This window comes from Ischnura elegans, chromosome 6 (assembly GCF_921293095.1).
Source record: "Ischnura elegans chromosome 6, ioIscEleg1.1, whole genome shotgun sequence".
Classification (NCBI taxonomy): Eukaryota; Metazoa; Arthropoda; class Insecta; order Odonata; family Coenagrionidae; genus Ischnura; species Ischnura elegans.
In genome coordinates this window covers 20,990,758-21,007,279 of record NC_060251.1, presented here as the reverse complement: position 1 = coordinate 21,007,279, position 16,522 = coordinate 20,990,758, and the positions used below count along the sequence as shown (strand labels likewise).

The following is a 16,522-nucleotide window of genomic DNA, read 5'->3' as shown; positions in this document are numbered from 1 at the left end:
GCAGACAAATTCTTGTGTTCATCTCCACATTTAATTTGCCTGTATGTTGGCTAATAATTTTGAACACTGTTAGTATTTATCATTGTTGTGTTTTCATATTTTTTTGTGATCTCCTTAATGACAAATTTTATCCTATTCAAATTTTAGGTTTGGCACCCTAGGTGGATTCCAGATATTGCTTGAAAGATTCCAGAGTGGAAAAAATCTCACTGTGCCTGTGATTTATGCTCTAATCCGGCCATTTGGGCTATGTTATGAAATGTTGACTGTACCTACCATAGAAAAATATCTAATGCCTATAATTGTGAGTATGAGTTCATTTTCCATTGCTGTTACTGAATTTCTATGTGAACTTGTTCTAAAGTTTCTCCTCATCGTGCTTGTTACAGGATATGGTTCCAGTAATTTTAGATAATCTTACAGATGATGAGTTGAAAAAAGAAGCGAAGAACGAATCAAAAAATGATGCTATTTCAGCAATCATTAAAGCTTGCAAGTCTTTAGTATCAAGGGTACCTAATCAACAAGAGACTGTAAAAAACTTAGAAATATTTAGGCTCAAAATGATACTCAGGTGAGTTCACTTTGCATTTTCATGTTTTTCCAAATGAATGTCCATGTATTTGAAGTAAAATCTCATTAGATAATGCTGTAAGTTTTCATCAAGCCATAGTTTCTCTGGTATTGCTATCAAGTGTCATCAGTTTTAATTAATTATCAGTAATGAGGGTTATCATGAGCATGTATATTGATCACTAGAATGAAATTGCCTGAGATTGGTGGATGTTTCATGGTTAATAATTGTACTAACCATGATGCCTATTTCTTTGAGGTGGAAGTACAATACAAGTAGTGCACTGTATAGTCAGTGTGGGAAAATTAATGATTAAATAGATCATTATTGTTCACGTTCTTCATGCATTAAAGAAGCGGACACAAATGAGTTAATTATATCATTAGGGAAGATTGGTATTGTATTTCAATTGTTGCAGACTCTCCTATATTTTAATACAGTGGAACCTCGATCTATTGTTTTTCAAGGGGATGGAAAAAAAACGATGAATGCGGTAATGTTTGATTGGGTTGCCTATGTCCCAGGAAACACATGATTTTAGCGAGTAATTATGATATTCATTGAAGGATTCATACAAGATTTTTGCTGTTTACTGGAATATTAGTACTTTATGGAAATGCTTGGGCTTATTGTTGATTGGACTAATATCCCTTTCAAATATCCTAAAGGTACATGCCCCCTTGCTAAAAAACTGTTTGCACTTCATCTCAGCATTTGCACTGCTACAATGGATTTCTATCTGGTGTAAATATTCTTATCTATCAAACTCCATTTCAAGTACACGTATTTAAGAGAGCAATCTGCATGTTATTCATAAAACAATGGTTTTCGCCGGGTGCAGTGATTGGTTGTGAGATGGAGCACCAAGGCCAAAAATAGTCTATTATTTAAAATGTCCCTTTAATATATATATTTAATATAATTGAGGAAATCATGTTAAGCGAGAAGATTTATTGTGTCAATCAACAGTAGCATGCCCATCTGATCCATGGCTTCATCTGACTTCCACCACCATGACATGAAATATTTTGTCATAAAGAGAAGGCAACTTACCCACTCATTTCTAAGTAGCATAGCTCCAAATAAGCAGAAGAATTGGAATTGCTAGTAGACAGACACAAAATATCCTTGAAGATATTCTTTCGTCTCTAACACTGACAAGTGAGACTTATGGTATTACTCATAAGTTGTAACCTGATTCCCTGTTTTCGAAAAAAATGCAGCTTCAACTGCTGATAAGCTCAGCTGTGAGGATATCGAATTTCTCCAGAAAGCAATGTCTCCATTGTATTTTTCTAACTGCAGTAGACTCGTTTATAGGAACAATGTTATTACGAAGCAAATCATTGGTCCTGATGAAAAGGTCTATCAAATCTATAGTAAAAGAAACGTTGTTACGAAATTTTCCTTATTACGAACCTCATTCCCGGTCGTGGCAGTTACTAAATGAACTTTATTACAAAGTTCCACGGATAAGCAACGGCATTTAGGTAGATATACCCTACGCTAAGTTTTAATAATTGTGCCACGTTTAAGTTTTCCTCTTGTACAATGCCCAAGAGCATCAATTATGGTTCGTTCTTCAGTATGCACGCAACATAATATAACAACATTTCATCTCGTGGAGTCATGGTTACCCACTCACAACCGCTCGTATATTGTACGTACAGGTAGTCCTACGCACATTCGATGTACGAACTGTCAGAGATACAAGCATTCAAAAATTTGAAATTTCGAATTTGGCACCTTTCGATTCAGCTGATGCGACGCGGTGTGGCGTGGAGGAATTTGCACTTTGAGCACTATCTCAAAAAAGTATCATAGAATCTGGTGTGAATTTAGGAACTGCTCAGCGTTTAGCCCGTCCTTCCTTACTGCGGAGAGCGTTTCACTCCCAGCTAGATCGGTTCGTCACAATTAGTGTGTGAGTTAGAGCACAATTGTGATGCATTGTTGCATTCTGCAGAATAGCCGTACTCCTCGATATCTTGCATACAGTCCAGCCAGCGATTGTTGTCTGATGACAGCACCAAAGGAGGGGCGGAGAACCCTGTGCCAGCACGGTTTGCAGTCAATCGCTGTCCCCCAAACGCACCTCACACCCTCGCGTAGTTATGCAACGTTTTCACATGCATATGGAGCACGGAAATAAGACTGAACCATTTAAAGAAGCCCTTTCTTCGAATCACTAAGACAAGGAATTCTTCTTTTGGGTCCTTAACGCTCGTCGTCCATTCTGGTTCCTTTCTTCATGGAACCCTTGTGTTTACCAGTGACATTGGCGTTTCACTTTCTTACCAGGCAACCTTCCCCCCTAGCCCGAAATAGACCCTTCTGTCAGATCGGACAACTCTCGGTGGCCGGATTATAGGTTTATCAACTTACGAGAACAAGGTCTTGGAACGCATCTAGGTTGTATACCGAGGACTTGCTGCTTTGGGGCAATTATCAACGCTCGATTGCATCATGCTGCATTCTTCCATTGAGAAACTGATACGAATTTTCTTGTATTTATAAATTTGCACGTAATTTAACCGCATACATAATATACTTTTTTTTTGGGGATTCCTGAAAGAAACGTTCATACGAACTTCGTTATCATGAACCTCTGGTTTTTCGGTCCCGTGAACTGCATAATAACGAGAGTCTACTGTATTCCCTTTCTTAAAATGCTTAAATAATGTCAGAAATACATCATGTTTGGTCTAATTCTTTTTTGAAACATGTGCACATAACTAATATTTCAATGTATAAAAAGGATAATACCAATTGCCAAAAGTCATTGTTAAACACCTTTTGGGCTATCAGGTTACTCATGCAGCAGTTGACCACCAGAAAAGGGTAACTTTGAATCAGGTGGGCTGAGTGGGCTAGAAAGGGGGAGGCAAGGAACACGGGTACATTGTTCTCGGGTAACTTGATGTTTCCTTTTGAAGCCAATGATTTATGGTCTTCGTAATTCGATCCCTGCATGAGCTGGGACATTTTCTTTGATTTCGAAGAAGAGGAAAGCATTAGAGGGAAGTGCTGAATGGAGGGGGATAGTAGATTTGGGAAATGCGCTAACGTTTGTGTTTCACTATCCTACGGCATTGAGCTTCTTCCTGTAGTCATTCCATCTCTCGGGTAAGATTAAAACTATGTGCCTGTTGTTATTAGCCATAAATGACGCATTCTATATATTTTGTCTCATATTCGTCAAACGTTGGATGCGGGAAAATTATACGTCCGAATCTCGCTCTTCAAACAATAAATTTGGGAAAACAATATTTTGGGGAACAATAGGTGCTGGAAAAAATTACATTGTGTGTTGGATTTATAGCTTCATTAGGGACCAGGAATGGCGAATGATAGATCAGGGTTCCACTGTATATGTTGACATTTCAGAAAATTTTGTAACAAATGGTTCAAAGTGATGAAAATGAATTTTTAAATAGCCTTATCATTATTATTTATTACACAGTATGAAACAATCTTTGGGATGAAATTATTTTTCAAGAACACAACTTATGAAAAGTATTATGTATTATAAAGGTTGAAAGGTCAATTGGTCACAGTTAATGTATTTGATCTTGAGTTGTATTGTGTTTTGTTCAAAGTTACTGATGGCTGAAGTTATACCATTAAGTTTGATTGTGCATAAAATATCTTGGCAGAATAGGTGGTGAAATTGTAATGTCATCTAGTGTTTTCAATGAGTGAAGTTTTTCTTATAGCTAATATATCAATCCATAAATGATTATAATTTCAGGTTATTGCAAATATCTTCCTTCAATGGGAAAATGAATGCACTAAATGAAGTTAATAAGGTAATAGCTGGTGTATCATATTATACTCGTCATTCTGGGGTTGAAGAGGAGGAATGGTTAACAGCAGAACGGATGGCGGTAAGTCAGTTTTTCTCTTTTTCGTACAGGGTAAATTTTGCTAGATGATTTTGCTGTTGAATTATTATCCAAGATGATTTCTTTCCTTTGGGGATTTTATCAAAACTACCAATGGGTACTTTTTTTGAGGATATTCTTGCCTCACCAAAATTTCATTATTTGCCATTAATTTTGAGTTGCTCTTTGTAATCTGAATGCCCTCCAAGTCGGTGGTATTGGATCTGGAAGCATGCTTTTTGCCATAACTGCATTAAAAATTCCATTCATATTTTCATAGTGTTTTGTTATTCTGGGAGTCCTGTTAGCAGGCTCCAGGCTAAGGGTATAGCATCTATGGTTGAAGTTAAATGTTTTATTTGTGGAGAAATGGGTGTGTATATTTGTTCTGATATCTCTCAGAGCAGTTTTTCAATTTACTATGAAAACCTAGATTGGGATTTTATGAATCTGGATTATATTTTTCTTGAAATGTGTAAAATATAAAGTTTATTTAAATGTAGTTAAAAACAATTTTTTTATTTTTTTTCATCAAGGCTTGGATCATGGAAAACAAAGTTTTGCAGATTGTTCTGAGGGACTCCTTACATCAGCCACAATATGTGGACAAACTGGAAAAAATACTACGCTTTGTGATAAAGGAGCGTGCTCTTACTCTAAGCGATTTGGACGATGTGTGGGCGGCTCAAGTTGGGAAACATGAAGCCATTGTGAAAAATGTGCATGACCTCTTAGCTAAATTGGCATGGGATTTTTCACCAGAGCAACTAGACCACCTGTTTGAGTGCTTTCAGGTAAAGTAGTTTGCTAATTTCTTCCATATGCTTTTCATAGTTAATGCTGAATGGTATATAGTAGTGTGTAACCCTCCTAGTGGTTACCTTTGTTAATACATATATACTTTTATTTTTTGCATTATTTCAAGTTATTTTTGTATTAATCACTTATTCGTATGTGGTAATTTATAATTCTTTGTTTCTTTCACAGTCAAGCTGGACTAATGCCTCTAAAAAGCAACGTGAAAAGTTACTTGAACTCATCCGTAGGTTAGCTGAAGATGACAAAGATGGAGTCATGGCTCACAAGGTAGGTCAAATCTTAAAGGAGTTATTGATTTTGTCATCGAACTTTAAGATCTCTTATTTATCAAATTTGAAAATTTATTTTCTGTTTGGTATTAGCTCAGCTCGGATGCCATGTTCCCTTTCTATATCAGTGTAAATTCTAAATTATCTGTGATACAGATTGCATCAAGACGAAGTAAATGATTGACGGAAAGTCTTTGAAAAAAACTGTTATGACTTAGTAATTCACAATGTAGAATGAACAAAATTTCTCATTTAGGTATTTGTTGCTTGAACTAATTTGATTTGCACTATTAGTCATAACATGTTTATTCCTCCAAGATCAGTGAGGTCAACATTGTGCAACTACAGATGCATTTAATACACCCAAAACTCTTTTGTCTCGTGAATAATGAATTAAGAGTGATACTTGTATTGTGACTATAAGAGTTAACTGATAAATATGGCATTATTCACTGGCAATTTTTAGACTTTTTTATTGAACTGTCCAACTTTGAAATTATGAATTAATTCTCCTGTTGTGAGATTATCTAACTGCCAAGGGAGAAGAAATCAAGAGTTAAGTCATTATTTAGTGTGGTAGAGTTAACTTGAATTGTATTTAGTGAACAGGGAATTCCCTCATAGTTTACATTTTCTATTTTGCAACACATCAAATAAAGGGTAGAATTAGTTCTCATTTTATTGTGATAATTATTTCAGTATTTTATAGAAGTACATCTACAGAATACCCTGCAAGGCACTTAAATAGGCGTGTGACTGAGTGTTAGGACACAAGCCATTAACAAATAAAATAGAAATGATCTAACAAAGTCCACCTCACATTTATTTAAGTTTTTTTGTTGCTTGGGGGAAGAGCAAATTCCCATTCCTATCTTTTAGGCAAAATATATATCCTAATTTATCATGTCTGTCGGATGTGGAAATATAGTGGGTTTCTTAACACTTTGCGTACGGTTGGCGAGAATTCTCGTCATTTTTTTCCTGAACGTTCCGGATGGATGACGAAGATTCTCGTCATTTAGGCGCGTCAACCTAAACAATTTTAAAGCGTACCATACGTATTCGTTAGTACGTTTTCAGTTGTTGTTCGTTATTCATAATGAATTGATGCATCATAACGTTTGATTGGGTAAAGTTATACTTAAACATTAGCTTTTTAACCATGTTTAAACCAAAGGCATATTTCCAATCTCAACACCTCCACCCAGAATCGGCGTTCCTAGGAATTTAAATACCCCGGTACGCAACGTGTTAAATGAAATTCTTCATGTTGCTCTGAAAGATATCTATTTTTCATTGCTCAAGCAAGCCTAGCACACAACCTCCCAGTCTCCTCCGGCTCCTAGCCTAATCGTTTAACATCTGTGTAACACTTTCTGTATGCCTGTAGCAGTTTTTGACAAATTGCATTGCTTTCTTTTGTATTTTATCAAGTTCACATGTATTTAAGTGTATTTCATAAGTGCTGTCTACTATCATATTTTTATGTTGTAAGAGGTATTTGTTCCTGTTCTGCTTTACCTGCTTAGAATGTGGCTATATTTTAGCTTGCTTAATTTTCCATTTTTTATGAATTGATATTATACTATTAATATTCCTCAGGTTCTTACATTGTTTTGGAATTTGGCTCATTCAGATGAAGTGCCCACCGAAATTATGGATCAAGCCTTAAGTGCTCATGTAAAAATTCTGGACTACAGCTGCTCTCAGGTAATAAGCATTTTTTTAATTGCCAGCCATAGTCAAATGGCTATTGTGCCACCTGATAGCATTTATTTTTTTAAATAATTGAAGACCACTTTTCCAGAAATAGTGGAAATGATATTTCATGAAAAAATTTCTTTTTCAGGAGCGAGATGCCCAGAAAACTCTGTGGCTGGACAAGTGTGTGGATGAGCTCAAAACAAATGACAAATGGGTTTTACCTGCACTAAAACAGATAAAAGAGATTTGTTGTTTGTATGAACCCTCTCCAAATATGAATCATAACCAGAGGACTCATCATGCTTACTACAGGTAATGATGTCTGTAACGTATGAAATTTTTTGTTGAATTCAGCTGTGGATCTTCTTGTAAATTTAAATAGCAAAATGTAGTCCTTTTTCATTATTTTATTTAAAGCCTTTTTTGAGGAAATATCATTAATGAAAGTAATAAAAAAAACTCTAATCAGTTTTATTTATGACTGCATTTTGTGTACTTTGGGGCTTATCATAAACAGTCACCAATCCCAAGATTGATTTGATGAAGCTCTTGATTCAGTTTCCCTTTGGCCAATATTTTTGCACCTACTTGATTCATCTGCTTTGCATTCCACATCACCTACGTTATGAATCTCATCTGCGATCTACCTTTTCTGTTTTTCCCTTCTACCTGTCCTTGAACGACAATTTTCATTAGACCATCACGTCTCATAATGTGGTGGATTAAATCTAAGGTTTTCAAAAGACTTCTCTCCTTTTTTTCTCGGGGCTTCCTATTACTCACATGATATATCCATTTGATCTTCATCTTTTCCTAAAACACCACATTTCGAAAGCTTCCAACCTACCGCTATTAGCTATCTTGGGGTTATGATTGTTAAAATTCATGAGTGAATGAGCAAGGAATGGAGGAAAAGAATGCTTGTTTGCAGCTCAAAAATTTATCCAGGGTATTTCTTTTGAGAGGTGGTACATTTCAGGGGGATTCTCAGTTCATTGTGAGAGTAGGATACTCTTTAGGTGACTAAACATTCAGGAGGGCTTTTAACCCCTTGCAGCGCTATATTCCCTGCCAGCTATAGCCTTGAGAGAACATATTTCATGGATAGAATGTCGAGAGGGAGGCCTTAGGTCGAACTGAAAAAAGAATTCAAGGTGAGAATGGAGTCTGGCTCAGGATAAAAAATAGTTGTTATTTCATCTTTCAAACTCACAGGTAGATAAATATTCTGTGAAGATAATTTATTAGTGTATTTAGTTGGTACCAGGATACTTATGCCTTTCTGTAAATTCATTTGCATTAGACAATGAGTATATATTATAGTGGATCCCCATAAACCCTTTTACTGCCAGCCCATTTCAGGTGGGATGTATGAAGACTGCCAAGGCTATTTTCCGGAATTAGCAACATTTCAGATTTAAAAAATTTTCAGCTACTTAATTTTATTTAATACGTCTGGATTTTTTAACAATTCTTAAGATATATTTACATATTATAACCATAGGTCGATTATGGGGGTTTACATAAATCATAGCCGTTGAAAAGGCCGCAATCACGAAAAAAAAGTGAAATAATTCGGGCCGATAAATTGGCCCCTGGCAGTTTTTGCTCAACCAGCGAGGGCTGATATATCAGCCCGGTGGCAGTAAAAGGTTTAATGTCTGCATCGATGACTAGCATTTCCTCATCATTTGTTTACATATGCTTCGTCCCAATGCAAACGAGAGCATTATTTCTTGAAAGCTAAATGGTGAAATCAATAGTCTTATAATCGCCTTACATTTGATTTGGGGATCTCCTCTTATAGCTGCTTTATTTTTCAGACAAGAAATTATAGAGAGGCTGCAGAATCAGCATACACTTGTTATTCTGGTGGCCAAAAGTTTAACAGCTTATATGGAAAAAGCTAGGATTCTATTCAAGGGTAAGTGATTATCTAATTTATTTTTGTGGTGACCATTGGATATATGCTTCCAGTTAATTTTATTTTTAATGTGTGGGTTTTGAATATTTGTGTGTTGGGTTTCTGATGCTGTTTTGTTTGTCACTAATAAAGTAGTAAGTTTGTTTTTTGAAGGTGAACCAGAAGTTTCTGTAAATGGTGTGGTTGTCTTAATTTTCACCTATGTCATTAACTTTTAGTGAATAATCAACTGTGACTTTAGTTAGTGAATATTTTATCCTGGGTAATTGGTAATTATTGACTTGTCTTTTCATTCTTAGGCCAGTGGGTATTTGTATAATTAGAAAACAAGTAAACACAAGCTTTTAATATTTTATATGCAATTGATGCTTGTCATCATAAAGTGCTGAAAGATATTGTAATTTACTGAAGTACTACCTTCTTAAAGGCATGTTTTCTATCCACTGTGCATCTTCAAGGTGTTATATACAGTCTTTCATAGTAAAAAATTTGACTGAAGCTGTGTTATTTCATGTTCATTCATCTAACCTTATCACTATTTTGTAATTACACCTCTAAATTGTGTACAATCTGAGTAATGAATAGCTGATGTGACCATGGCATATGCTGACCACTAAATGATGATGAAATATGTAGGAATACCCTGAAAAAATATTCATACAGACCGGAAATCCAACCACATTATCTTGAAGCATAGTCTTAGTTGTTCTCTGCAACACTCTATTAATCAGAAATCTAAGATGGAATATTCTAGAGTAAATACGAGGTACAAGTGATCAAAGTGTATTTAATTTCAATTAGTAATAACGAGTAAATTAGTGTCTAGATTTGTCTGCAATCAGAAAAAGTATTCATAGACTTCTGATGTATCTTCCAGAAAAACCTGATTTGGATCCCAATGTGGTGTGCCCTGATCGGCGATATAACCATGTGCAGCAAGTTCAAGAGCGACTCAATTTCTTGAGGTTCTTACTTAAGGTGAGACTTTCACTAAAATAATAAATTGGTCTAGTTTTCTATTTAGGATGGGTTGGATCTTCTTTTTTGTTGATTCATTTCCTGTTATCAACTATCAACCCAGACTCTTGGTTTCAGTTCTGTATTCCATTTCATTTCCATTGTTTGATATTAAAAAGTTAACAATTATTTTCACGCCTTGGTCTTCAATGAGATTTTCATCTTACAGCATTCTCCCAATTATCCAGGCTAATGATCGGGAGAGGCAGCATGGAAAACACATGTAATCCAAAATTTCACTTGAATAGCATTTAATACTCATAATTCATATAAATCAAACGGTTAAATATCATTTATGCACATCGTCTATTATTTTACATTGCTTTCTGGAATCATTAACAGCTTTCTTTTCTCAACCGCGATCTTTTTAGCGGCGAAAACGTGATTGTACTCGCATTCCTACTCCTCCGTGTGATACCTGGTTTCCGAAAACCACGCATCCTTGGCTGCAAGATCACGGATTAAGAAAAGTGGTTTGTACGAATGCTTCAAAACCACTGTGCGGCGTCTGAAACTACACTGTCAGGTACCACACTGCGTAGTAGTGTCTCGCACAAGTTGTCCGGAATGTAACTGCTGCGGAATGCGGATCCGTGATCAATGAGCGTGTTCACGCACCGCGATTGTTAAGTAGACAGAAACACTGAACTCCCGTGAATGCAATGGGTGCACAATCACGCCATCGCACAACAGCGGTTATAGGAAACCAGGACTTATGGAAAATTGCCTACGCAGGCGAGTGCCCAACTATGACTCATGCTCTCTCTACTTCCACTTCCCTCACTGCCTTTGCTTCTACTATTCCCTTACTCTTCAGTTTGACCTTGTCTCGTCGCGGCGTAAAAATGCCCTAGTGCGACATAATCTCTGGTTCCCTTGGGCCGTGTTCAACCGCATGCGAGGCCACAGCAATAATTGCAAATTTGCGATATGAAATATGCAATTAAAGATCATTAGTAACATTTTTCCTACTTTACTGTTGGTTGAACATTTAAGAATCTTTCAAAAAAAATCAAGAGTTTTTTGCTGCTGCTGATCATCGTCAGCGCTGCTAGAGCAGACGTCCAAGTGGACTTGAAACATTCCTTGTTAGCAAGGAAATAAAATAATTCAATTTTACAAAAGGAATTTTAATACAAATAATAAGTCCAGTGTAGCCTAACGTTAAAATGCAAATATCCTGGTCCTTTTGCATCAAATTATTTTTTTTAAAGATCACAGGAAATCATCGAAAAAGTGTAAACCTCGTGCACGGAAAAGCCACAACACGAATTATCCACAGCTGGATAATCGGGAGTCTGTTGTATGTATTGCATAAGCTTCCATGGTTTGGTAAAAATGATTTCCTGTAATGGCCATTAATCCTTAATTTATTTAATGCTGCATCTCTTTAAGAATAATATTTAAATGCATGATTTCTTATTTTGGAGGTGGCTAAGTGGGCAGGTTAGTGGAAAGAGTCTGATCATGGAAAATTCATTATTTTCTTGAGTATTTTATCAATGCCTTTGCTTTGATGTCCTGATGAGGAAATTTCATTCTTTTTTGTAGGTTTGTCTTAGGTTCATGTCCATTGAGTAAATTATTTATTTTCTAGTGCACTGAAATAGCATATACAGACATCCCCCGAGTAACGTATGTCTCAACTTACGTAAATCCGTACTTATGTAAGTGATAACCGTATTTCAAGTGATAACGTTAATTTTCGAATGCGAGCGCGAAGAAGTAGATATTCGCTCGTACACCCAATGGTAGAAAAAATATCAAATAGTTATCGATTTTTTTACGTGTTAAACATAACAAAAGTGACCCTTGTTTATCATTCCTCGAAGGAATTTTCATTGATTTCTGTAGAAAAATCTCTTATGAATCCCAAGTCAGCAATCAACGTGAAAATTTGCAGTTCTAGCGATGGATGTGGTTGCGCTAATTCTTGTACGATTCAACTTTTATACAGTATGCACACCCGAACTCCGACTTTCAACTATTTAAAAATTGTATCCTTAAGTTTGGACATTTCCATCTGTGGAATTAAAATAAAATGAAGTTCAAGCAGAAATCTTTATTGCGGAACAGAATTGTTTAGTACCCACGTAACGGCATTGAAATTTTGAGTGTTGGCAATGAACGCCACGAAAAAGTTCAGAAAAAGTTGACACACGATATTAATTGCATAATTGTTTACATGTTTCTGGCGGAAATTTTTATTAAGCTGCATTTGCTCGTTCTCTCAGATTGTGTGCAACTGTAAATGAATATTGCGTCATTGAAAGCTTTTCCCCACTAACTTTGTTGCATGTTAATGACGGAGTTGGCTGAATAAAAGCTCACTTTTAATTAGCTTCGTGCTTTGGAAATACTCTTCGATGTTTCCAGCGAAGTAATTTTCAAATGATATTTTCTCATTATTTTATTGGGATATGAGAGAATGAAAGTATGTTTCCGTGCGTGAAAGATTGAGTGTACGCGCCTAGGAATGTATCTTAGAATATAGTAATTGACTGGTATTTTTTGTGTGTTATTTGTTTGCAATCCTCGACACCCCTCTTACGAGTATTAACTGTGACAGTGAAACCACCAGATTCATCAATCAACGTAACATATAAAAGGCAGACGTTAAAATGATTACCCTTAGCTCGCAGTATAACATAATGAATCAATTTAAGTATTCGGTTTAGTAATGTAGTGTTGAGATACTGTGCTTTCCCAAATCCACGCGATCGGTCAACTCGGGGAGTAATATTACGCATTTTGATTGGCAATGCTTGAGATGCAAATCTCAGACTATATTAATGTTTATTGATTTTGTATCTAATAACATAAGAATACGCGGAAGAGTTCATGAATGTCGCAGTGGATTGAATGAAACTTCACTGAGAATTTACCGCGCATTTCTCCGCTGAGAATTCACCGCACCAATTGAAATTTCTGAAGCACTAATGCAGAATGCTCGACTTAGGTAAATTTCGACTTACGCAGAGTCTTCCGGAACGCATCTCTTACGTAACTCGGGGGATGCCTGTAATGGCTTTTACACCTGGGGTTACCAATTACTGCCAATTTATTTTATGCTCATTCTCTTTGGCAATAATCTCCAATGAATAGTAATATCCAAAAATGTTTTCTAATTCATGGAAACTTATGCTGTAATAAGAGATGTATAACATGTAAAGACAGTGGTGAAAATGAACGTTTGAACTCCACTCTACTAATCATCAACGTGGTAATCCAAATCAATTGTCTTATGACATAGCTTTCCCTTTCTAATTATTTCTCCATTACTTAGGATGGACAGCTTTGGCTGTGTGCTGACCAAGCTAAGCAGATCTGGCAGTGTCTGGCAGAGGAGGCAGCTGTCCCCTCGGATCGCGAAGCATGTTTCAAATGGTTTTCAAAATTAATGGGGGATGAGCCAGACTTAGATCCTGCTATAAACAAGGATTTCTTTGAGAACAACATTCTGCAGTTAGACCCAACGTTACTTACTGAAAGTGGCATGAAGTATGTATGAAAGCGATTATCACATCCTGGTCTTTTTTATCTTAATGAAATTTCACTGTGGCACTAATCTCTAAATACTCATCTTCTTTATACATAGGTGCTTTGAAAGGTTTTTCAAAGCTGTCAACTCCAAAGAAGGAAAATTGACTCCAAAGAAGAGAACTCACTTCATGGATGACATGGATCTCATTGGATCTGAATACTTATGGAGGGTAGGTTTTTTTTAATTACCTCATCACTTAGGAATTCTATAAGTTTTTCCTGATTGTCTTGTCTCTTTTTTCTTGCATAATTAAGAAAAGAAACTTACTTTTATGTGAACACGTTCTTATAATTCATGTTAAGGTCATTCCATGTCAAATCAACCCAAATATTAGCCAAGTGTAACCCTCTGATTCAGATTTCTATGAAACTTTGTGTGTGGATTATTTTTTTAATTTAGAGATTTTGTGAAATTTTAGTCTCCCGAGTGTCAATTGAGTATTAAATATGGGCAATTTAAATTTAGTTGTGTTCCCTACAACTCCGCAACACCCAATATACAGTGCTTTTTCTCGTCCATAACATCCATTGCTCATATCAGTTGAAGTATCTCTGTTTTTTACATCTTTTCATTTCATTTGCTGTGGCGAGCGGAAAAAATATCATTTTTGCTGGTGACCAGTATTTGGTAGTTTCATGATAAGCAATGCCCAACTTGTGATTTTTCTTTCGCAGGATCTGTGCACTTACATTGATGATTATTTTAAAGTGAATCATGAGCCAGTATTCGCATGGCCTTTCTCTGTGGATTTTTTTCTAAATTTTATTGTTTTGTTGCTCTACTATTTCAAGAAGGGAATATTTAATGACAGTGATGGGATCATTTTGGAGTTCTAAGCCGCAAAAATAATCATGGCTTTATATCCTACTGGAGTAAAATATGAAAATAAAAATTTCCATGCGTTGCATGTTTCGGCACTGTGGAGGTCGTGACCAAATTTCAATTGTCCATGTACAGCTCACTCCCGATTATCCGGGCTAATGATGATTGGGAGAGATGGCACGAATAATTGGAAAACAAGGATAACCCAAACTTTCACTTAATGTCTTCTAATGTTCATAATTTACGTAAAACAAACAATATATTATTATAAATGCAGTTTTTCCATTATTTTAGAGTGCTTCCCGGGCTCCTTGAGAGCTTTCTTTGCCTGTGCGCGATCTTTTTAGCAGCAATAACATGGTTATACTCGTATTATTAATGCTCCATGTAAGGCCTGGTTTCGAAAACCACACATCCGTGGCTTTGTGGTCATTGATACAGAAAAGTGGTTTGCACAAATGCTTCAAAACCACTGCTTGACGTTGGAAACTACACTGTCAGGCACCAAGCCACGTAGTCACCTCTCTCACAAGTTGCCCTGGTTGCAACTGCTGCGGGTCGTGTATCTGTGATCATGGAGCAAGGTTGTGCACTGCAAGGCTTGGAAAACAGGAACACGGAGCTCACGCGAATGCAGCTAGCGTGCGGTCGCCTCCATTTTACGAAGGGGATTCTTACGGAAATAATAATCCCGGTGTATCCTAGCATTAATGCAGTAATTCCAGTGATCTTGTGTTCAATTTTATTTTTTTTTATAAAGATAGCGGAAAATATTGAGTGAGAGTGAAAATCATGCACGGATAATCCGCAACGCAGATATACAGTAGCCGGATAATTGGGAGTCTCCTGTATTTATGAATTACAAGACATTTGGAGACTATGATTTCACTTTTTATTTATTCTTACCAAAATGAGTGTCCATAGCAAGTTTCATGAAAATCCAAGTCGCTGGGTTTCATTTGGTTAAATTTTGGTTGTTCTGAAGTAGAATAATGCTTTAGTTTGTTTTATTTTTATTCTATTCCATGTTTAAGCCAACATTAGTGTTTTTTCATTGTGTTATTCCTCCATATGTTGGTAAATTCATTATTTCATGTTGATAAAATTGTTACTCGTGTATTATTAATATTTTTATTTTAAATATATATTTTGAATCTTCTTCTTTTATGTTGACTTAATTTAATCTCCGTAATGCCCTCTGTGCAGCTGATACATTGCTAACCCTTTATTCCTTTTATTCAGGTTGTGACGTGTAGTGGTGAAGAGATAGCTAATCGAGCCATTGAATTACTTAAGGAGGTCAGTACAAACCTTGGACCACGCTTACAGGCCACTTTGCCTGATTTCCATGAAAATTTCATCTCCGAGTGCAAGGATAGATTACGTGCTCATTATGACACTGTGTCAGTGCTGACCACTTGCAAAGCTGACTCTACTGACAGTTCAAGCAATGAATTGGATCCTGCTTCTGAGTTACGTCTGAGGCAGGAGGCTATAAAAATGTGTCGTGTGATGAAGGTGTTGCAAGAATATGTGAGTGAATGTGACAGAGTTTTTGTTGGTGAAAGGAAAATTCTTCCACTCCATAGGTAAGTGAAGTAGTTTACATCTTAGCCTTAATTCCTGTTCTGTTTTCCAATAATTTCCAAATAATCACACAATTTGTTTTTTTCCTGCCAGAAATGAGTGATGCTAATGTTTTAGTAAGCTTTTTTGGTATTCAAGGGAATTCTGACATTAAGGCCAGAGGTCCAAATGACGCTTGGACCTCAATTGGGTATATTGAAACAATTTATTGATCTAGAGGTAAAAGGAAAAAAAATGTATTATTATGATGGAAAGTATGTTGCCCAGCTAGGAGAAAGTAGGGATTGTGATATATTTTGCAGAAAAAATGACACTTAAGTGAAAAGGGCAATAGTGAATTAGTCCTACACATCATTGAAGGCACTGAGAAAAACTGAA

At 36.2% G+C, this 16,522-nt stretch overlaps 1 protein-coding gene across 5 annotated transcripts in view; it reads left to right on the top strand.

Moving 5' to 3' along the window:
- The window catches only part of LOC124160175 (probable ubiquitin carboxyl-terminal hydrolase FAF-X), an 86,425-nt gene that overhangs the window by 5,762 nt on the left and 64,141 nt on the right, over nt 1-16,522 (top strand). For all 5 annotated transcript variants that reach the window (XM_046535938.1, XM_046535939.1, XM_046535940.1 and 2 more), the window contains exons 6-17: nt 148-304; nt 390-574; nt 4,326-4,461; nt 4,995-5,252; nt 5,446-5,544; nt 7,149-7,256; nt 7,396-7,562; nt 9,074-9,174; nt 10,052-10,152; nt 13,478-13,692; nt 13,790-13,904; nt 15,800-16,146. In XM_046535938.1, the coding sequence (XP_046391894.1) occupies nt 148-304; nt 390-574; nt 4,326-4,461; nt 4,995-5,252; nt 5,446-5,544; nt 7,149-7,256; nt 7,396-7,562; nt 9,074-9,174; nt 10,052-10,152; nt 13,478-13,692; nt 13,790-13,904; nt 15,800-16,146 (1,989 nt within the window). The remainder of the gene's footprint in view (nt 1-147; nt 305-389; nt 575-4,325; nt 4,462-4,994; nt 5,253-5,445; nt 5,545-7,148; nt 7,257-7,395; nt 7,563-9,073; nt 9,175-10,051; nt 10,153-13,477; nt 13,693-13,789; nt 13,905-15,799; nt 16,147-16,522) is intronic.